This window comes from Coffea arabica, chromosome 3e (genome assembly GCF_036785885.1).
Source record: "Coffea arabica cultivar ET-39 chromosome 3e, Coffea Arabica ET-39 HiFi, whole genome shotgun sequence".
NCBI lineage: Eukaryota > Viridiplantae > Streptophyta > Magnoliopsida > Gentianales > Rubiaceae > Coffea > Coffea arabica.
Window position 1 is genome coordinate 11,962,499 of NC_092315.1, and position 23,268 is coordinate 11,985,766.

The following is a 23,268-nucleotide window of genomic DNA, read 5'->3' on the forward strand; positions in this document are numbered from 1 at the left end:
TGAGTATTAGAAATTTGTTTTCTAGACTCTTTGGTCTCGCAATTTTTTCAACAATCAACTCCGACCATTATCACGGTCATGTGATTGTAGGTCTACCAGGTTTCGTAGTCCACGACATGGATTGGATATGTTGATTAGCTGCCACCTTTTGGCGGAGGTGAGGTTCAAACCTCACCTGTAGTAAAAAAAAAAAATTTAAGGGTTGTGTCATAGTACTTTCTTGATTTAGTTGAATATGTATATCCACTAACACCTAACACAAGTCTCCTTATGCTCCCCTAGATTAGGATAGAATAGGATATACAATTGTATCGTTGCCGAAAAAAAATATTAGTTGCCACCCTATTGTCATTATTTTTCTTTTGTCAATCAGCAACGTCTATTCTATTCATAGTTATTAAACCCGGCCCGGGAAGGAGTCCGGTGAAAGAGCTGAGTCAACGGGTTACTGGTTTAACCGGTGGGTGAGTGGTCCAACCGTTAGGTCACTACATATATTTAAATATTATGTTTTATAATTTTTTACGCCATAATAAATATTCAGTTAGTTTAATTTATTATAGATTCATTAATTTTTATAAGAATTAACAACCTAAATTTAATTAGTAATCCACCAACTTTCAAGTATAAAATTTTATCTCAGTGTAATTATCTAGTTTATTTATGAATTTTAAGTGCAAAAGTTTATTAAGAATAATATTGGCCTTTAAAATGATTTGTGTAATATGTTATTTTTAAGTCAATTTCATAATTTATAGAGTTCAGGGAATAATAAAAATATTATTAAAAGATTCCAAATAACTAATACTCTAATATATAGTATAAGAACAAAATAATTAATATATGGTTGGCTGGTCTAGTGGTAATGGTAGTCTACTTTTTTGCATGAGATCACGTGTTCGAATCTCCATTCTAGCAATATTTATACATTTTTTTCTTTTTCGTAGAACGGGTTCAATGTTGAAACGATCTTATCAAGAACTCGGCTCGGTTTCATGGCCGGTTTACCGGATTGATCGATTGAACTGCCGGGCCGGGTCGGATTTAATAACTATGATTCTACTTCTATTTTGATTTCTATTTTAGGGGAAGGGGAGGTCCAATTGAAAAATTGATAGCTATTGAACCATCATCGGATAAAATGAGTGCACTATGCACGTATGCGAATCTAGGAGAAGCCGGCGCAATGATGGGAGGCAATGTTTGAATTTTTACCTGCCATTCCACTAAGATTTATAGTCTTTGGTGGTGGCTAATCACCCAAAGAGCTGTTGGTTAGCTCCCACCCTATTAGAAACTAAAGGTTTTCAACCTTCTAAAAAAAATGTTTTTGACTTTAAAAAAAAATATTTTTGTTTTTGTTTTTTCAAAAATTATTTTCATCTATCACCAACGGCAGTCATGGGTTATTTATCCAAACATAGATCCGAACAACACTAATCTCTCAGCAGCCATCCCCTCATTCCTTCTTGTATCCTTTTTATGAATAGGATTCATCTTTTTGGTGTTCTAAAATCACATTTAAAAAGTTTTTTTCCCGAAAGTGTTATTATTTAGGATGTGAATGTTAATTTTAAAATTTTAATAGTGGACCTAAAAAAAACTTGTAAATTTTACATATGAGCACAAAGGGAAAAAAAACACCACATAACTTCAAGTCCAAGATTGTATGCAGTTTGTCCAATAAATAGATATTCATAATTCATAATTTCATATATACATGTTAACTAAAAGCGTTAATCACAATCCAATTATATTGATCTGTTCAAACCCGTTCACTAATAATCCGTCCAAATTGGTCCATTAACTTTAAATGGGTTAAAGTGAGTATATAAGTAAACCCATTTAATTGGTGGATAGTTGATTGATTCGTCTTACCCATTTATACCTATTTAAAAATAAATATACATTTAAACTCAAATTTTACTAAATGTTAAGAAGATAAATTTGAATTTCCTACGAATCTAATAATAATAAAATATCATTTTTCTTGTCAAACAACATGTGAAATATTAAAAAAAAAGTAGAATTTCAAATTAATCATAAATGAGTAATTGAGTATTCTCATATCTATTTGTTAAATGGATATAAATGAATTGATTCAATTATAACTATTACTCAACTAGAATCCGCTCAAACCCGTCTAAGTTAATCATTTGACACCCCTAATGTTAATATATATTGACAAGTGAAAAGTGCAGCATTTATCACGAAGATATACTTATTTATCTCAATATTAAAGTCATTTTTTCATTACAAAAATATTGATAATTTCATAATTTCATGGAAGTATGTAACCAGTGACATAACATAGTCGCCAGTGGCGAATCTTGTCACGAGTCCTCTTTTCAACACTTTGATTATGGGATACACTTTTAACAATATGCCCCCACGTTGTTTTTCGATCACTTTTTTTTTTTAAACCTCACATTCGTTCGTTATGTATGTATAATTTCTTTTCAAAAAACTCCAAAAAAGTGGCAGCCCAAACGGGGCCAACAATCTACTATGTTCGGCTGTTCTCCCGCCGGACCCACCGCCGGCGGCCAATAGCCGCCGGACCCACCGGCCGCCGGCGGCTGATGGCCGGCGGCGGCCATGGGTCATCTATAAAAGCATAGATCAAGACTACACTAATCCCTCATCAGTCCAGTCCATCCATACTTCTTCTTCAGGCCTCAGCTACTAAACAATAAACTCTGCTCCACTCAATTCTTTCCTCTGTTTCTTGTGGTTTTTGTCTGAAAATGGCGGCATCAGAAGAAGTGAAAGTGCCAAGAATCAAGCTGGGGTCGCAAGGTTTTGAAGTTTCAGCTCAAGGGCTGGGCTGCATGGGCATGTCAGCCTTCTACGGGCCGCCAAAGCCCGAGCCTGATATGATCAAACTCATCCACCATGCTATTAGCAGAGGCATCACCCATCTTGACACCTCCGATATCTATGGACCTCACACCAACGAAATACTCATTGGCAAGGTACCGTATTTGCAAATTTTCTGCTGTTGTGTGCCATGCATAAACTCTTGTACTTCTAATTTCTAAAAGAGCATATTTGTAAGTATTTTAGTTGGGTATATTATATTTAAACCCCTGCACTTGAAATCTTGTCGCCCTTTATATTATATACGACAACTGGTCACATCAAAGTGAAAGAGGAGGGCACTGTAATTTTTTATATTGAAAGGTATTTATGTGTAATTATCAGAAACTTCAGGGGAGGTTTCTGAAATTATCCCTAATATTTATACTATATATAAAGGGAGCCTTAAATTTGGTGTAAACCTTTTTTTGTCATCTTTTAGATTTCCAGCTTCACCCTCTCGATCACTTAATCATACCACCATATTGCTAATCAGCTTAACCACAAATTAACTTTCACCCCAATTATCTAAATATATATTGCCTACATAACTACCTACAAACATTGTAACCAACAAGTTAATTAAAATTCTATTAAAGAACTATTTTTTTGACAAATATTCAAAAAACTAGTAAAAGAACTATATTGTCTCCCTTAATTTTGTTTGTCAGCACTTAAACTCCATCTGTTTAAATTGTAAGTATTATTAGTCAAATAAGACAATAATATTCTTCATTTTTTCAGATGTTTGTCCTCAATTGTAAGAGAAGGTCGTAGGTCTAGCACATACGTTGAATAGCTGTATCCGATTAGAAGGATTTAGAACTCTTCTACCATCTCTTTTTTTTTTCTTTTGTTTTTTCCTTCAAAATTCTACATCATAATGGAGTTGGTAAAATAGTACTATTTTCGTCTTTGAAGTTAAAATTGTCATCAATTTATGGAAAGTTTACTATTACTCTGATAAGAGATGTTAAAATTTACTTTTTACGAGCACTAAAGTTTTAAAGATTATGAAAAGAGAATTGTATGAAGGAATAGAAGGGAAAAGAAAGGTAAGAAAATGGATGGATTGTGTTTGGATTGATTTTGGGTGGGGAAAGGAGAGGAAACGGAAAGAAAAGGAAATGGATGGATTGTGTTTTGCTCAGACATCATTTCCATACAAAAATAGACGGAAACAGAGGGAAAGAAAATCTAGTTGATGATTTTCTTATAAAATGCCTCAAGCACCCAAATTTTACATAAACTTGAGTAACCATGTGTTTCATATCTGTAGAACTTGCCATTTGTGAAACCTGCTTTAGATATGAATTGTGGGATGCAACAGCAGGCTAGGAATGTTTGACTAAGCAACTTATGTAAATATTTTATCGTTAAGTGAAGTTCCTCTTTTGCTGTTCAAAAAAAAAAAAAAAAAGAGAGAGAGAAAAACCATTCCTTTAATGTCTGTCATTCTACCAAACAGCAGATTTAGGTTTTCTTTCTTTCCCATCCATATCTAATCCAAATAAGGCAAATGAGAACTATTTTCCACTACTCTCCTTTCCTTTCTTTTTCACTAGGATGTTTTATTTATTTATTTATCCTTTCCTTTGATCCAAATGGTTCCTAAAAGGGCCCTAAATAATTATTCTACATTGATCAGTTCCCTATTTTTGTATTAATTTGCATGTGCACGATTCTGTGTATGTTCATGTTGTGCATCAAATCTTGTGAATGACAAAGCTAGAGTGTAAATTTAAGTTGAAGAAATATAAACCAAAAAAGAAAATGGATTGGCTCCTTTAAGAGTATCAGACTTCTAAACCCCAAGGATTACATAATTTTCATATCCTTTGCTATACAAAGAAGTGGCATAGCCTTAACAATGAAGTGCTGGAAAAACTCCAGAAGGACTGTGCCATCCATGAAATCACAATTCCGCTTGCTATACCATGCATTAATGTGTATGCCCTTGATGATTAATATAATGAAATCATGGTTCTAGGCCTTGAAGGAAGGAATAAGAGCGAAAGTGGAGCTAGCAACAAAATTTGCAATCAGTTATCAGGATGGGAAAGTTGATGTACGTGGTGATCCAGCCTATGTGAGGGCTTGTTGTGAAGCGAGTTTGAAGCGGCTTGATGTGGACTGCATTGATCTCTATTATCAACATCGCATCGATACACGTGTGCCCATTGAAGTCACGGTTTGCTCCATCTTGCCATCCACCTCATTCTTGATGAAACAAAAGTTTGATCAACTCCAAATTTCGAATAATTCAGTTTCATGTGCGTTTCAATTCTTCAAAAATTGCACAGAAAAGTTAGTCAACCTTATGGTCTAGGCTAATCTGCAGTATGCTAAATCTTATTTAGCACCAGGCACCCTGAAAAGTGAAAACAATGAAAATGTCTTATATTAGCTTGGCAGTCCTGCTGAGGGATATACAGGTGGATATCATGCTATACATTGTACAGCTTTCCTTTAGAAGCAAGAGACCTGAGCATTCTCTTTCATTTGAGATAGGCTATCCAGTTGAGTAATGATATGCTATTTACTTACCTTGTCATTCGTTTTCAGTCGGTGCCAAAAGCACTGCAGATAGAAGTTTTTTAGTCGATATCTAAAAAACGTGGTACTCATTTTGTTCAGAGTATAGCTTTTTGTCTAATTGTGAAAGCCAGCTGCGACTACCCCATTGACCTCTCTAAGCAATTCAAAGATTGCAGCTGCTTGCTTACATTCAGCTTTTATGAAAACAATTTCTGTCTTCTTTTTCTAATATAGTCAGCAAAGAATTGTCTTGTTTTTCCTGAGTATTAGGAAGAAACTTTCTTGCAGTTTAATCACTTAAAATACAGGCAAGTATAAAGGAAATCAAGGAAATTGACAACTGATAATTGATATGTACAGCCATTATTATATCTAGACGAAGTCAACAATGTCGTGTAATCATATTGGAGGAGCATTATGTTGGCATGGTCCGGTGGGCTGTACATAGAGAAGTATCACTGGATGCTTATTGCCATTTTTGTCAATTATTGATTTCAGTTTGACGTATACTTTGTCCACGACTTCATTGAACTAGTGCAACTTTTACTTTTTTGCACGTAATATTTCGATTATCTGCCTAAGTATTGAATGTAATAAATCAGCTTTGCATTTTCTTGTCCATTGAAATTCTCTAGATAGGAGAGCTCAAGAAACTGGTTGAAGAGGGTAAAATAAAGTATATAGGTCTGTCTGAGTCCTCAGCTTCAACAATTCGAAGAGCACATGCTGTTCACCCAATAACAGCTGTGTAGTTGGAGTGGTCATTGTGGAGCAGAGATGTCGAGGAGGAGATTATTCCCACTTGCAGGTAGTGCATATATTCTGCTGCATTTTCTACGTGGTCTAGAAGAAATATGAAGTTCTTAATTCAGTTTTTGGTATAATCTTTCAGAGAGCTTGGAATAGGGATTGTTGCATACAGTCCACTTGGAAGAGGATTCTTCTCTTCAGGTCCAAAGCTGGTCGAGAATTTTACTGAAGGTGACCGCCGAAAGGTTTGTGCATATCCAAAACTATGGAGTTTTTGAGTATAGATTGTTTATAGTTCGAATAAGTTTCTCACTCATCTAGTTTTACCACATTCAGTGACAATCTTGCTTGATATCCCTATTCTTGTCTATCTGTCATATGTTGCTGCACTTTTTGATGTCCAATAATTTGATTAAGCCTTATAATATGATCACATTTAATCAAATTTCTATTAAGCAGAGCAAATCAACAGGCTTTTTTTTTTTTCCTGTCGAACAAGTCTTGAGGTCTTTAGTTGATTGAATGAATTCAGATTTTGGTGTCCTCTGTATTTAGTTCAAATTAAAAGATATGGCGCTAGCTTTGTCAGATTTTAGATCTTATATTAATTGAAGGTTGTTATTGCATGCTGGACAACAATCACAAGCAATCGATAGTATCGAATTTTAAAGTGCAAAGATGTCCTAAGACGTCAAAACAGGAAGAAACTATGTCACTTTTTATGTAAAAGTCTCTTTTCAGTTTTGAGGGGAAGTGGACCTTGGACTTCAATTTCATCATTTAGTCTCAGGCACAGAATTTCATCATTTTGTCCTGTGAAACTATCATTTTTCCTTTACCATTAATCCTAAAACTGAGTTTCATTGGTCAGAAGTGTACTTCTTAGTACAAACAATAGTTGATATGCATTTTAAGGTTCCCCTTTGATGGGAAATGTATCTCAGAACTTAACTCCAACAGTTGATGTTTCCTACTTGGATTATTCAGTCCACCTTGATGCATTGTTCTTTGCCCTGAACTTGTGTCCTTCAAACAATATTGCTGATCATCTTGAAGTAATGTACCGTCTGTTCATTTCTCCCTTCTGATTTCTTGCATTATAGTTTGCTCTTTAATGGGAAATGTATCTCATGATCTACCTTCTACAATTAATGTTTCTTAAGAGTACTCAGTCCAGCTTACTGGATTGTTCTTTCCCCTGAACTTTGTACACCTCAAACAATACTATTGATCATCTTGAAGTTATTCATATTGTCTTCATTTGTAGACGACACATGCTTCACTTCCTTTTGCATTTCTGGCGTTACAGTAGCATAAAATTTTGAAATTCATACAATGTAGGGTATGCCAAGGTTTCAAGCAGAGAATTTGGAGCACAACAAGAACTTGTACGAGCAGGTCAATGCCATTGCTTCAAGGAAGGGTTGTACCCCATCACAGCTAGCTTTGGCCTGGGTCCATCACCAAGGCAAAGATGTTTGCCCCATACCTGGCACTACCAAGATTGAGAACCTCGATCAGAATATAGGAGCTTTGTCTGTGAAACTGTCGGCAGAGGAAATGGCGGAACTTGAATCTATTGCTTCGGCTATCAAGGGTGAGAGATACGAGTCTGACGCTGGGCTTGGTACTTGGAAAACTTCTGAAACTCCGCCTTTGTCAACCTGGAAGCGGACATGAAGACATACCTTTGTTATGGCAATAATTCCTTCTAGCTATGTGCCTGATGGTGGATTTCACTATATTGAGAGTTGAGTGATATGTAATTGTTCCAATAAATTTTGACATACTATTGTCTCTAGGGCTATGTCAAGTAAAGTTATAAGAAGAATGGAGTATCTTCAGAGAGGTTGTAATAAATAAAGATCTGGTCATGTAAAAGCAGAATATAATTTTCCTTGCAGTTGAATGCATTAAGAGTTATATATTGTACTTTTGAATGCTAAAGTGGTCCATTTTTTATGTGCTACTGCTACGAGAGTTATAGATTGTTGAACAGCATTCAATTCAGGACTTATTAAACATAAGCATATAAACATTTTATTCTCGGAATATTTACATCAAAAGAAACTCCAAGGTCACATCATTGTAAAGTGTAAACTATATCATATTAATAAAAAGCAAAAAAAAAATGTCTAAATGAGGAAAAAAATGTACTATAGAAGAAGTCAACAATGTCATGTAATCATTTTTTCCTAAAATTGAGATTCAAATTTAGTTGATTTGTATTTTGAGTTTCCTCTTTGATGGGAAATGTATCTCAGAACTTTAACTCCAGCAGTTGATGTTTCCTACTTGGAGTACTCAGTCCACCTTGATGCATTGATCTTTCCCCTGAACTTGTGCCCGTCAAACAATATTTCTGATCATCTTGAAGTAATTAGTACCATCTGTTCATTACTCCCTTCTGATTTCTTGCATTATAGTTTCCTCTTTAATGGGAAATGTATATCAAGATCTACCTTCTACAATTGAGATTTCTTAGAGTACTCAGTCCACCTTACAAGACTGTTCTTTTCCCTGAACTTTGTTCACTTCAAACAATACTATGATCATCTTGAAGTTATTCGTATTGTTGTCTTTTGTAGACGACACATGCTTTACGGCCTTTTGAATTTCTGCATTGCAGTTGCTTAAATTTTGAAATTCCTACAATGTAGAATATGCAAGTAGAGAATTTGGCAAAAATTCAACGAATACTAGTTGTGGGCATCTGAAAATGGTTATAGATGACAAGGGACGATGATTTTACTTGGAAACTTGGGTTTTTACATTCTTGTGGTATGTATTACTATACAAAAATGGTAAAATTAAAACATAACCAAGTTTTGGGGTTAAATAAGAAATTTGAGATAACAGGTTAGCTAAATTTTTAAAGTGAGCCAAAGCACAAGGACTTAATACTACATGTTTTACTAAAATGGGACCCACATCTCTAAATTCAGGCCTGTCAAGTTCATCGAGGCGCTTCGTTTGCAAACGGACCCATTTGTCAGCCCAAATCATCAAACGCTTCCTTCCTCCCCTTTTTATTTAATACTAGTGCGGTGTGATTTTCAATATTGCCCATAAATGCCCAATCATTCAAATTTAGATATTAAATATGAAAAGTTACATAAAAATGCATTACTATCTTTGCAGTTATGTTTTTGTAATTTTATTAAATAGTAAAAATAAGCTACAGTCTTAGCTTTTCATAGTTTTAGAAGTTTTTTTTCATAAAAGGAACTTTAAAATAATATACAATCATACAAAATGAAAATAAAATCCCCAAACAGTCATCTTGCAACTAAAAGATGGTGGGACATAACATCATAATAAAAGATATCTTGTTGTTAGCATCCTATACATTAGCTAAACAATCTACCATCTGATTTGCTTCACTGCTTACATGCTTTGATCAAGACTTGCTGCCAAAATACGATAAGACACCTACAATCAGATATAACCATAGCACATTGTAAATAGCAGTATCATATTGGTTTAAAAGATTAAAAATATTAATAGCATAAACTTCTAATTCCAGTTTGTAGCAATAATGATCTATGAAGATTGGAAGCTATTCCTGATCGTTTACTGATCCGATGGTCCAAAATCCATATTAATTCCTTACAACTACAGCAACTCCAAGATTGCCTTTTGAAACCCTACCAGTGATAAGTTTTCAAAAGCCATCCTTAGGACGAGTCTCTATAGAATCATAACTTCATATTTTTCCCTAGCCATGGTCTGTTTGGGTTCTGAGGAGTAATTAGAGGTATTCAAAAGAGGAAAGGATTGCGGTTTGCCAACATAGAAAGATTAGATTCGTTTTGATAATTCAATGAGGACCAACCAGTGAAAGAAATCACAATGCCCCAAAGAACTTGAAAAATGGTGAAGGGTTTTTTGCTAGGTATGCTTTTTTTTTTTTTCATTCATTCCTCACAGCTTAAATGATGATCAATACCAATCTCCCAAGACAAGCGTCCATGTAATAAAATCAGTAAACAGAATAACTTTTCAATTTAACTTGAGAGAAGAAAATGTACAACCGAAGCAAATCTCACGAGGAATAGAAAAAACCACTGTTTGGATATATAACTGAAGCTCATTTCTCAGCACATCTTTATCAATAATACAATCAAGATATGCCAAATTAGGTGAGAGAAACTATTAGGTGAGAGATGTTACAAATCTAAGAGAACATCATGTTTTGTAAATACATATTTAAATCAACTAAAACTGAATTTTCTAACAAGAATTTCTAAGCTACCAAACATCATAGTCTATGATTAAAGAGGCAAAACTACAGTTATGCAGTAAGTTAATTCTTTTTTCGGCAAATGAATAGAACATTTAAGGTGTTAAAACAATAACTTACTATTTCAAGCAGGTGCTTAGAATCTAATATTTGAGAATCCTTGTGTTGGGCAAAACTTTAACCACCTACAAACAGGAAAACTATTTATAAGATCCAGTGAATCAGAAACAATTAATCAAAAAAAGATTGCTGAAAATACTTGGTTTAATATCCACTTAAGGCTCATAAAACAAATATTCAAAAGGTTTTAACAAAGACAATTTTCTTTGCTAAAAAACAAAAAAATTGAACACAAAGCATTCAAAAGAGTAGCATCCCAAGATCTTTTGTAACTCAAAATTTTGGCCAATGACCAACTTGGCAGAGAAGTTCCTGATTCCTAGAGAAGAAATTCATTAGTTCTACAAGTGTTGGAAACCCAATGAAGGAAAAAAAAACAGAAGAACTGAAGCAAAAAGAAATACATTTTGAAGATGAAGAAATATATTTTAAACAAGTGTATCTTTTAGTTACCATAGGGAATGTTTTTTTTGAGCAGATCAACAAAATACCTACGTGAAAGACGCCAAAAAATGATTAAAAAGAAAATTTGAATGAGTTTGAAAAGAGCAAAGGCCATTGAAAATGACCAAAGAGAAAAGCATACCAGGTCTCAAAAGAGCAATTTAAAGGAAAAAATTAAATCAGAATGACACAACAAAACTTACGTTTTGTCTCACCAGTTGTTCTTCACAGGTGGCCATTTTTGCTTCCAACTCCAGAAGAAATCCAAGAAAGGCAAAAGCTTAGGTTGAGCTAAATAAACAAAAGGTCATTTTCTTTAGCAAATTATAGGCACATAAGTAGGTGAGATAATTTAAGAGAGTACTCAAGTTTTGAGACTTCAATCTTACCAGTCTCAAATGCAAGTAAGAATAACATAAATCATCTACAACCAGACAACACCATGGAAAAGAAAATTTCCTAAACAATCCAACTTGTAAAATTACTTAAGAGGTAATCTATAAGCTTAAGCAGCAGTCCATCGGAGGGGAAGAGCTTATATTGTCCTCTAGGCAATGCAATAAATGAAGGAAAATATAGGCTGCAAAACCATGTAAAACTCATAGTTGGCAAGGGTAGCCTCAGCACAAGTTAGGACACTACTGAGTCATGAGAAATTTTGTGATTACATCTTTAACAGACATTATTCATGAAGCAACAATATACATTGGCAAGTAGAACACAAAAATGAAAATCCTTTCCCTTACAATGCTTGGTAATGAACAAAACGGAAAGATGATTACCAACTATCACTAAGAAGCTCTATTTTGTTTGGCTATGAGCTCAAAACTATCACTAAAAGATTATCGTTAAGCACCTGATGATCCAAATGTCCAAATAGTGGAAAATATACAGGAATACAAGATTTATTATTCAATCCTTTATCGCTATGTAATAGTTGTACCCTGAGCTGATTCGCCTATATAATGGAATAGAGAATCATAGAGGTTAAGCCAATACCTTAAAATTCAATAACCACAAAAAATTGCACAAGAAAGTAATACCTTAAGGACCACTACGAGCTAAAAGATTGCAACGACTATGGCAGTTTTTTTCCTTCATGATTAGTATATCAATCTAATAAAATTCCCCACAAATTAGAGATCAAAACAAAGTAAACATTGAATTTGCTAGATCCATAAACCTAATTACCACTTCCATACACAATATAGCAAGGTCAATGAAAATAACACCATTTAAACAAACAAAAATTTACACTATAATTAACTATCCAAAATATCAACATTTCAATTTCTACCTAATGAAAACAACCTCTGATGAGATGTTTCTGCACATGTGAGAAGTGCCATTTTGTTAACATAGTTCTGCAATTGAGTTTCTTAATCTGAGAAGTCACCATGAAAGAAAAGAAAAGCTTGAGTTTAGTCAGATTTACCAATCCAATATCATCATTCCTGATGATGGAGTGCTTTATTATGCGCTTGCAGCTATCAAAGTAGTCATAGCAGAATGAAATAGAGTAGCTCACATAAAGGCCAATCGGGACTTATGTACTGCACTTGGAATTGATTTTTCTATCTTCCAACCAAATAGTGTTTGCTTATTAGTGTATTTCAGGTAATATCTTGATGTATTGTTGTGGGTATTCCCTTTGATGCTGATCAATTGTTGTGGGTATTCCCTTTGATGCTGATCAATCGAAAGGAAGCTCATTAGAAAAAAAGGGATAATAAGTATAGATATGTTTATGACCCTGTGAGGTGAATCGTGCACCACTCCAAAGAAAACAAAAAAAAAAGGATAAAAACCATCCGTTGATTGTATATCTCAATTCCTCATCTTGTAACCAGGAAAAATGGATATGTAGAAACCAAAAAAAAGGGTTCCGAAGAAGGAAAAAATACAGTACTATATATAGTTTATAGACATCACCAAACCAGTAACTTTGAGTGTGGAATTTCTAGGAGATCATGAGAGAGTGAAGCACAAAAATATAAAGAGAAAGTGGAGTTATACAGTACCCATACCACATGGCCAAATCTAGTTAATATTTTCTTTTCTTGACTGCAGCAAACTGAGAAAAATTCTCAAGGGAAAAAATTTTCAGAACATAACGTGAACTTTATAAATACCAGATTTCTGAGAAACAAAACAACAGACCTGGAAAAGTAAAAATCATGCTGAAAGATAAAATTGACTCCAAATTTCCGACTGCTATCACCCAAGAATCGAAAAAATAATTAGCCAGTACTTCTAAAAAATAATTATTGGCTGATTATAATTAGCCAAGAGAAAACCACCAAAAAAAGGCCAAAATCCTAAACTTACAATTAGCAAGCACCGATTGTTTATGCTTGATCCCCCCCCACCAAAAAAAAAAAAAGGATTGAGACAGGCTAATGCATTTCAAACATTAGCAGTCATGCATTAGAAAAGCAACAAGTTAACCACAGTATGTGACATTAAATGTTGGCAAATTCATCTGCTAAATACATTTTCTCACGTCATCCTAAAATTTCTAATTCCCATCCTGCTTAGTAAAATAAAATAAAAATACTACAATAAAACATCACCAGAATGAGAAAAGCATCAATTGTGTGACTGCAAAATTATGTGCAAGTAGATGGAAAGTAATAAAAACTTTAAGAATTGTGTACTACCAAATAACTACCTTTACCAAGCATCCACCTCATTGTAAGAATTGTGTACTTCCATCCATAAACCATTCACAATTTGAAGAAATGTAAGCTCATTTAAGTATCTTGTTCAAATCTACAAGAAATTTTAGCACCATCAACCTGCAAATTACATACAAACAAGCTCAAATTTGGATGGAATCAACCATAATTAATGCAAACTAAGTACTACATTTCATCACGAACCAAATTTAACAAAAAAATAATTACTACTATCACCTTTTTGGACGAAAACATTATGCATTATTATCATTTTCATATCCAAATAACTACCTTTACCAAGCATCCACCTCATTGTAAGAATTGTGTACTTCCATCCATAAACCATTCACAATTTGAAGAAATGTAAGCTCATTTAAGTATCTTGTTCAAATCTACAAGAAATTTTAGCACCATCAACCTGCAAATTACATACAAACAAGCTCAAATTTGGATGGAATCAACCATAATTAATGCAAACTAAGTACTACATTTCATCACGAACCAAATTTAACAAAAAAATAATTACTACTATCACCTTTTTGGACGAAAACATTATGCATTATTATCATTTTCATATCCAAATAACTACCTTTACCAAGCATCCACCTCATTGTAATATAACTCCTTTCCCCTTTACTCAACCCCTATAGCATTATGTAACTCACTTTTTACATTATCATCAAGTAAATAAAAACAGATCATTAATTGAAGCCGTCCCGCTCAAGGAATAAACACTTGCATTACAGCTCCCTACCCATCCTAAACTTGGCATCAGACCACATCAATTTGCATAAATGATTATTCTAAGCAATTATTTCATGTGAACAGATACGGGCCATAAATGTACATACATAACAAAACAAAAAATTGCATTTTCCATGTAAAAATGTGAATATGGCATTTTTCCCAAGGACTAAATTTTCTCATACTCAACCTTACCATAACTTAATAGAAAACTCATTATTCTTGCCTAAAATCTAATAAAAAAACCTTTTGCAGGTAGTGTAGGTAAATGATCTAGTGTATTGCTGGCATAATAAAGCTCTAATAACTTGACAAAATTGTAAACCCACTAATAAGTATTCATTAGCTAAAATGAGTCTTATTTTGAAAATACTCCAGAATATTCATGTTTTTGCACGAATATACCTTGGCTCTGCATTTTTCAGTAATTATTGCAATAGCAAAATGAAAAGAAATGCTTGCAAAAGATCCCCTCATCTGATTTAAATAAATAAAAAAAAAAAGCAATCTGTTCCAATACAAATCTAGATTTGGTCACAATGAACGAGAACCAATCTGTCATGCCATCGACATAAAACATATACGATCCAAAATATTCAGTTCAAGAGAATTAACCAACTAATTAAAAACATTGCCTGCAATTCATCAATTTGTTATAATAAAAATAAAAAATTCACCATAATTGCATTCACAAAATAGTCACACCAAGGACAACCTCAAGAAAATATGTGATACCCTATATTAAAGAACAGCATATGGTAGAATTTGTTGATTCACATACCAATTCAAGTTCAATGGTAAATTAGAACAGCCAAAATTGTTCAAAATACAAAGAAAATAACAACTTGGGATCCATTTATCTCTAATGGCAGCTTGCTCAACAAAATCCGCTAGCAAGGAGGCACCGGCCTTTTCGTTCACTGATATTGCAATGACAAATGCAAGAAAAATCAGAATGATTTAGTAATTTATTCAAGACGGCACAAAAATGGAAAAACAAGACCCATAACTCAGTATCATAGAGTGCCAACAACCAACTATAAAATTCTTAAATTGGCATATACTCGTATCTAGAACCACAGGTACAAGAAAATTTAAATGCAAAATCATATCCTAACATGAATATGAATATTAACATGACAATGAAAACAACAACCACATCATAGTAGCTCTATTAGTTTTTTTTTTTTTAAGAAGGTAATAATATGATCATTCCTTTCTTAAAACTTTGAATCCATTACCTTAATTAATCCAATCTCCTTAGTGTTGCTGCGGAAGCATTGTCTGCACCACATCAAGTCATACTTTCTGATAATACCATGGGAGTTTCCACACACAAGGCTGTCAAAACAAACCAACGTATAACCATAAGCAACAAGTCAAATCATCAAATAATTCAATCAAGTATTTAAAAAAGAAAAAGCACCAAACCACCAGGAGGAGAAAATATCCACGTGGTTAGGTACAATTCTTAAAATGCCATAGTGAATAATACCGTTATCACTACAAAATACTACTTACAACAGCTTACTAAACTCCCAAAATTCAGTCGAGCCATCAACGACACAAGACTTTTTTAGCATGAAAATCACATTGACCCGTCATTAGGACCAATTTAACTTGAAAACAAGATTATATACCATATGATCTAGTATACAAGGCAGTACACCATGAACCTACAATTTCTTGAAATCCAATCAAGGACTCCAGCATCACTGATACAAACACCAGATTATACTGGTAGACAAAACCACAATAAATGGGACTAAGAATGATAAAATAAAAAAAGATTCAAGAACCCCACATGATAAATATTCAGACAGAATTAGACAACTGAAAAAAGATGAAAAGCAAGTACTTTATTTCAGGAACATTGATCTGCTTTTTCTATTTTCTTCCTTAAACTGAGAAGGTTCAAGAAGCATGGGAAACAATGTTAAAGAATACACTTTTTTGAGAAAATAACCTTATAGAATCTACCTTCAAAAGGGATAAACAAAACTTACAAAACCGCATGAAGATGGTGGAGGAAATTTCCAGATTATGTACCTGCAACATCACAACATCATAAAAGGGAAAAAATTAGACAACTAATCTGGTAAATAATAGGAGATAAAAAATACCAAAGGGCCAAATATCTGAGGAAAGGACACGAGGTGTCAGAAAACACAGCAATCATGATACTTATGCAATAGCAATGAAATGGAGGCTACATTTCCAAAAGAGGGCAGTAAATGCAACAGCACAAGTATGATCAGTCTGGAACAAAATTTTCATTATATGCTAATTCAGAGCCAATTACAATGTCACAGAGTAACAGGCAATAGACATGAAACTTCCAATACAAGCCCTTACACATAAACTCCCAATTACAAGGCTAATTTGTAAGAAATTCCTGGGGAAGTGTCACCATAGCAAAAATAAAAGAACGTTAACTGATTTAATCCAGTTCTTTGGATTATAGGGATAACAGCACATTTTCTGTGTCCTAGTTGGTCCAAACAGAGACAAAAGAAATCTGGCAAAATTAAAACAGAGAGGACGAAGCTACAATCTTTGCAATTTCAAGGCCTATACATTTAAAATAACGTTAACGACTACTGATGATGGTCTTTTTTCATTTAAATAGGTTTTGGGAACATTTTCAGTTCAAATATGTCTGAAATTTTCTATATTTTTGTCTAATTTCTTTCCATAACTTTCCACAGAAAAAAAGTGCATATAATAAGTAGAAAACACAAAACAACATTTCACCAAAAAAGAGAAATGCATTCTTATAGAATCCCATCAATAATACAAAGAATCCCATCAATAATTTCAATTTCATAACTCTCATTAAAAAGAAACAAACAAAATTCGAATCAGTGATCAAAACTTGAACTTCATAAACGTCCATGCACTAGTCTAATGTTGGCGAATTCTGGGACTTGTGCATAATATTTACTATAGTTTCTTGACCTAATATAAGTTTGCCAGTGTCAAGTGAAAAAGGCGAATAATCTGCAACTCTAACCATCAAATGCTACCACCACGAGATGGGTTAAAAATTCTTCCGAGTGCAGTTCAAGAACTCAGTAGAGGCGAACAGAGGGACTTACGTGAAAGGAACTGCTTAGAATCAGAGGGAGAAGAGGGACTTACGAGAGCAGCACTAATCAGCGGGGACAACACTGGCAAGTGGCACGAGATGTCAGAAATAATAGGAGAAAAAGAACTAAAAGACTAATAAACATAGTTCGGAGAAAATGAAGCAATAAGAGAATTTGAAGCAAAAAAATTCCAGCCAACTTTTCAATTTTGTTGTTGTCTATCAGAAAGAAATTGGAGAGAAAAAGTGCAGCTTTCTTCGCGATGATGAGGAAGAAGACGAGAAGAAAGAGAGCATGGGTCAGAGAAAGGGAGTCGGATGGCTAATTCTTCCTTTCATAAAAAATAATTGATGGCTAATTGATGGGTTAAATTAAAATAAAAAATAAACTTACAGACCCGATTAGGCTGAAAATCCATTCTCTTCTCTTCATCTGCTTATTCTTCTTCTCATCTTCTTCCTCTGATCAGGGAAAAAATTAAACAAAAAAAGACTCACAGAACCAGCTTAAATTTCACGAAAAAAATGTAAAACAAAAGCATACATGTTCTGATGAAGATCCATTTTTCCCCTTTCTACTTCTTCTTTTCATGGCTTACGTTTTTCTTTGTCCCATTTCTCTTGCTGTAATATAAATCCAACAGATAGACATGATATCTGGGAAAAAAAAATTGAACTCAAACAGGTGGGCATTCGACAGTTGGACTGTTGTTGGCTTGTTCCAGTGGAAGAAAAGCAAAGAGGGGAAGAAGAGAGGAAGAAATGAAAAGAGGAAAGAGAAAGATGGAACCTTTCCTGGTCTCGAGCTCATCGGCCAAAAGAGAAATCGTGTGGCTTGGAAAAGGAAACAAAAATTGAATGACAAAGAATACAAACGGCAGCGGTGGTTTACCAAGGCACAGCTATCCCAAAAAGAAGATAAATGAACATGGCAACCAGGGCAAATGAGTAAGACATGACCCGTCACATTGAGCTCAGTAACTACTCCAATTTTTATCACAATTTATTAGTCCAATCGGTGTCACCAAAAGGCTGCAAATAGGTACGGTGGGAAGAGAAATGACCCAAATGTTTGAAGAAAAAGGACAGCTATTAATTATTGCTCTTTTGGTGGGTTCCATACAGCAAAACACTCAGGCTTACAAACGCACGACCCAATTTGCAGCCTCTGCATTTAAAAAAAAACAAACACACACACACACATGGACGAACCCACTCTAGCCAATAATAATTGGCCACATCAGCAAAACAACCATCCCTTTTGAGCCATGGCATTCGCTCTTTTATACATATGTTAATAAACCCGATACGACTTCCTGATTATTCCAGGATCCAACAATTAAAACTTTACACACAAATAAATGGTCAAATTCACTTAAAAATTGTGGGGTCATCTTCCACATTAAACTTTTGTACTATCCAATCGCCACTACTTCAAATTAATTTGGACCGTAAGTAATGTCATTACTTTCTGTGAATATCAAATATGAAAAGTGCATTATATATATGAGGAAAAAAAATAAAATGTACTAGTTTTCAATTTCTTTATGTAGAATATTTTCTTGAATATTAATTTTTGATATATCTTAGTCAAGGTCATTAATCAACCCGGACCTAATCAACTCCAAACCCAGGGCAAATTTCTTTAAAATATTGCCAAAAAGAAGTTCGAAAAATATTGTTGAAAAGTTGAGTATTTTTCTATCCAGGCTCGTAGTATCTCTGACATGCAGTGGACTAGTTCACTAGTTCCATTTTCTTTTTATAAAAGCAGTCTGTTTGCCAGACACATGGTGAGCCACATTTAAAAATTGATTTCTATCATAAAGCCTATCATGTCCGGACAGAAGATGGACTGTTTTTTAAATTTTTTATTGAAAGCAAGTGAAAAGTGTTGCAACTCAGGACTTGGATAGTAATTCTAAAATTTATTAGTGCACCTAGCTTTTAACTTTTCGTGTGCTTTTTAGGTATCAAATGGGGGAAAAAAAACCAACACCATATAACTTCAAATGCAAGATGGTACGAAATTTGTATACAATGACATGTAAAAAGTGGACCGTTCATCACAAAGATATTTATCCTAATATTAGATTCATTTTTTCAAAAATTCAACTTTGCATGCAAACATGTAATCAATATGCATAAATAGATAGCATTAGATGAATTTAAACAAGTAGCCTTCAAATTTAAAAATATTTGATTTCATAAAGGTGCATTCGCAATTTAAAAAAAGTACTTTTCAAATGGCAACTCTAGAGAACAAGAAATACTCCTACTTTATTTTGATTTCAAATCTTCTTTTGACTTGTCAAAAAAGTGAAAACACGAAACCAATAATGGGTCAGATAGAGAGAAGTATTAGAAAGAGAAATTTGTCAAATTGATCCCTAATATTTATACAAAAATTTTTTTTAGTCCCTAACATTTAAAATCAGTCAGAATAGTTATTAACATATAAATTATGATTCATTTTGGTTCTAATGCTCGTATTTGCTCATTTCTTTTACTAAAAATAGCACGCCTCTCTCACGTGGACATATTTTCAAGGGCAAAATTGAAAAACACAAGCTTTTCTCCCCTTTTCAAGGATAACATTTTCGCATATTTTTCTTTCCATGTTCTGAAATTAGGGCTTTTCTCCCCTTTTGCTTCTGGTCATGGACTCTTTGCTATCGAGCTACGTCTCTTCCGATGAAGAACAAGAAGATAAACCACAGCTCTCAAATCCCAGTTCCGCTGGATTCCTCTCCTCACTGCCACCCCCAAAATCTTCATCATCATCTTCTTCCTCATCCATCTTCTTTCCATTTCCCCCACCCCCAATCCCACCCCCCAAAGCCCCCCATCTCATCGCCTTCCTCAACCCTGAATCCACATAAATCTAATGAACTTCAAGAAGAGAGGGATGGGCAGCAATTGCTAAAAAATTGGGAAAGTTCGAGATTTTTTATATCACTTCCAAAACCATTGTCATCTTTGTTCGCTTGGTTTCCTCAACCCAAATCATCTTCCACGTCATCTCTTTTCTCTTCTCTTCCGTAGCCCACCAAAACCCACAATCTTGATGCCCGGGTTTCGCCTCCTGTGCAATTTGCTAGAAAGAAGGTGGTGGTGGTTCCTTGGCAGTTGGATCACACAGCTTTAATGGAAAGGTGATGGAATCAAGCTCGCCGGGTTTAATGGTGGTGGTTCCTTGGGGGATCAACAGCAGCAGCCACACCGCTAAAGGGATCAAGCCTCAAATTGACGCGGGTGCTTTTCAGTTTGAGGAGAATATACTGAAGTAGCAGCAGCAGAAGCTTCAATTCCACATTTACACTGAAAATAATAGTGTTTTCTAGTTTTGTCCTTGAAAATATGCCCACATGAGAGAGACGTGCTATTTTTAGTCGGAGAAATGAGCAAATACGAGTATTAGGATAAAAATGGATCATAATTTATATGTTAAGAACTATTTTGGCTGATTTTAAATGTTAGAGACTAAAAAAATTTTTTGTGTAAATATTAGGGACTAATTTGACAAATTTTTCTATTAGAAATTTGTTTTCTAGATTCTTTGGTTTCCCAATTTTTTCAACGGGTCAACTCGACCATTATCACATTCATGTGATTGTAGGTCTACCACGCTTCATAGTCCATAACGTGGATTGGCACCACAAAAGATGGTGTCAAAACACTTTTTTAGTTTAGTAAGATCTGTGTATGTATTAGTTCCTAACACAAGTCTCTTTAGATTTTCCCTCCTTTGTAATTTAGAATAAAATAGGTTATACAATTGTTATCGTCTCCAGAAAAAAAAGGATAAGTCCCACCCTATTATTATTTTTCTTTTATCAATCAACAACGCCTATTCTACACCTATTTGACTTCTATTCTAGGGGAAAGGGAGGTCCAACTGGAAAATTAATGGTGATTGAACCACAATTAGACCAAAAACTTTCTAGATAAAATTTGATCTAAAAAATAAATAATAATATATTAACTTATTATTTAATGCGATACATATTCAAATAGATTAAATTTAATAATTTTAAATTTTAAATTTTACATTTTAAATTTTAATTTTCAAACTTCAATGTTGCCATACTTACAACAACAACCTCTAGATGGTCAACACTTAGAGTCGTAGCCCTTGCTTTTGGCATTCCCTGGTCCATATGCTATGTTGTTATCAATGAGGAAGCAAATGTCCGCTATTAATTACACGAGACATCAGTCAAATCAGTCAAAAGATGTTATTGATTGAACCAAGTGGGCAAATTGAATGAACCACCAGCTCCACCAAGCCCTTAAGGCTTCGGTAACCTTGCCTCCCATTAAAATGTCATTCTTGTGGCTTTTCTTCAAATTTAGATCGGTGTATTGTGCACCCGTCTGATCCAGTGGTGATTCTGTTCTCATCGATCTTTCATAAGCTCAATTGAGCCTTCCTGTAATTAGAATAGGTGTAGGAGTAAGGATGACAATTGATTAAAAAAAAAAAAAAAGTGAGCAAATTGAGCGAGGATGCGTAATTGACCTGGAAGTCTTGGCAGACTTGGAGGAATCAATCAACATTCTCTAACTTGAATGAGGTAAGCACAAAGGTAAGCATTTTCCATTTTTATTTTGGTTTTCATTTCTTGTATACTCTAAAACTTTTTTCATTCTACCCCACGCACATATAATATATAATGAAATGTAAATTTTTTTATGAAAACATATAAAATATATAAAATGAAAAATAAATTTTTTATAAAAACATATGTTTATATTTATCTTTGTATAATGAAAATATATAATTCATTCTACCAATATATACGCATATATATATATATATATGTATAATGAAAAATTAAATTTCTCCTTCATCTTCAAGGCTGCACCTACAAACAACAAAACTCCGCTCCACTCAACTCTTTCCTTCGTGTTTTGTGTTTTTTTATAAAAAACATATATATATATATATATATATATATATATATATATATCTTTTAAGTTTCACTAATTGTTTTGTTTTTTACTAATATTACCTCATGAGAGGTAAAAAGGGTATAAATGGAACAACATTATTATCTCAATTTCCAAAAGACTTTTTTAATGGTACTTTTTCTAACATGGGTTGAAGCTATTATCAAAATCTAGTTTAGGAAAAATTAGTGCTATTTTTCAAAATTTAGGAAAGCTGAGTACAACTGTTAGAAATCTCAGGGACGGTTTTTGCAATTATCCCTCAAAGCATAGACCAAGACTACACTAATCCCTAAAAATTTGACACCTATTTCTTATAACTATACTAGATAATTTCATAATTGTATAGAAAAATAAATTAAAATTTATTATACAAAGGTATTTTTGGATATTTATTTAAAAATTTGATCAAATTAATATTATTTTAAAACTTTATTACAAAAACTATCAAATCAAAGGAAGTAAGCGTAATATTTCAAACCTTACAGTAAAATTGTTAGAAACCTCATAGAGGTTCCTGAAATTATCCCTAATATTTTTTTTTGTACAAAAAACTCCAAAAAAAGTGGCAGCTCAAACGGGGCCAACAATCTACTATGTTTGCCTGTTCTCCCGCCGGACCCACCAGCCGCCGGCGGCCATGGGTCATCTATAAAAGCATAGATCAAGACTACACTAATCCCTCATCAGTCCAGTCCATCCATAATTGCAGAAACTGGTAGGTTTTGTATTTAACAAAAATATGAGACTTTGTAGATTTTGAAGTTTAAGGAATGGATATTTGAAGTTTAACGATCGTTATACAACTTTCAAAACAAATAAATCCATTCTAATTTTTTTTTGGATAATTT

The 23,268-nt window shown here is 33.8% G+C and overlaps 2 protein-coding genes and 1 long non-coding RNA gene across 25 annotated transcripts; 2 read left to right on the forward strand and 1 right to left on the reverse strand.

The window, feature by feature from the left end:
• The first annotated feature begins 2,620 nt into the window (after window positions 1-2,620).
• On the forward strand, window positions 2,621-8,094 carry LOC113734659 (IN2-2 protein-like). Its single transcript, XM_027261288.2, has 5 exons — window positions 2,621-2,975; window positions 4,850-5,050; window positions 6,033-6,205; window positions 6,290-6,392; window positions 7,489-8,094. The coding sequence occupies exons 1-3, from the start codon at window positions 2,748-2,750 to the stop codon at window positions 6,147-6,149; spliced, it is 546 nt and encodes a 181-aa protein (XP_027117089.2). The 5' UTR covers window positions 2,621-2,747; the 3' UTR covers window positions 6,150-6,205; window positions 6,290-6,392; window positions 7,489-8,094.
• On the forward strand, window positions 6,175-7,827 carry LOC140038383 (probable aldo-keto reductase 2). Its single transcript, XM_072083720.1, has 4 exons — window positions 6,175-6,205; window positions 6,292-6,392; window positions 7,092-7,202; window positions 7,489-7,827. Exons 1-4 carry the CDS (start codon window positions 6,175-6,177, stop codon window positions 7,825-7,827), a joined length of 582 nt encoding a protein of 193 aa, XP_071939821.1.
• A 1,244-nt stretch (window positions 8,095-9,338) lies between the features above and the next one.
• On the reverse strand, window positions 9,339-18,586 carry LOC113734663 (uncharacterized). 23 transcript variants are annotated; one of them, XR_011842497.1, is made up of 11 exons: window positions 18,009-18,586; window positions 17,863-17,926; window positions 17,475-17,546; window positions 16,383-16,425; window positions 15,618-15,717; window positions 13,626-15,296; window positions 12,483-12,643; window positions 12,266-12,338; window positions 11,158-11,245; window positions 10,511-10,575; window positions 9,339-9,579 (listed from the first exon to the last, which is right to left on the reverse strand). It is a non-coding gene; the product is annotated as an uncharacterized lncRNA (long non-coding RNA). The 23 variants fall into 23 exon arrangements; XR_011842498.1 differs by having other exon boundaries at window positions 12,252-12,338; XR_011842501.1 differs by lacking the exon at window positions 12,266-12,338 and having other exon boundaries at window positions 18,009-18,585.
• Window positions 18,587-23,268: the final 4,682 nt, after the last annotated feature.

Bases quoted from the DNA above. Each gene is read 5' to 3' on its own strand.
- LOC113734659 (XM_027261288.2), top strand. From the start codon at position 2,748: ATGGCGGCATCAGAAGAAGTGAAAGTGCCAAGAATCAAGCTGGGGTCG. The intron at 2,976-4,849 runs GTACCGTATTTG...TCATGGTTCTAG, and splicing joins ACGAAATACTCATTGGCAAG to GCCTTGAAGGAAGGAATAAG. The intron at 5,051-6,032 runs GTTTGCTCCATC...GAAATTCTCTAG, and splicing joins GTGTGCCCATTGAAGTCACG to ATAGGAGAGCTCAAGAAACT.
- LOC140038383 (XM_072083720.1), top strand. From the start codon at position 6,175: ATGTCGAGGAGGAGATTATTCCCACTTGCAG. The intron at 6,393-7,091 runs GTTTGTGCATAT...AATGTATCTCAG, and splicing joins CTGAAGGTGACCGCCGAAAG to AACTTAACTCCAACAGTTGA. The intron at 7,203-7,488 runs GTAATGTACCGT...CATACAATGTAG, and splicing joins ATATTGCTGATCATCTTGAA to GGTATGCCAAGGTTTCAAGC.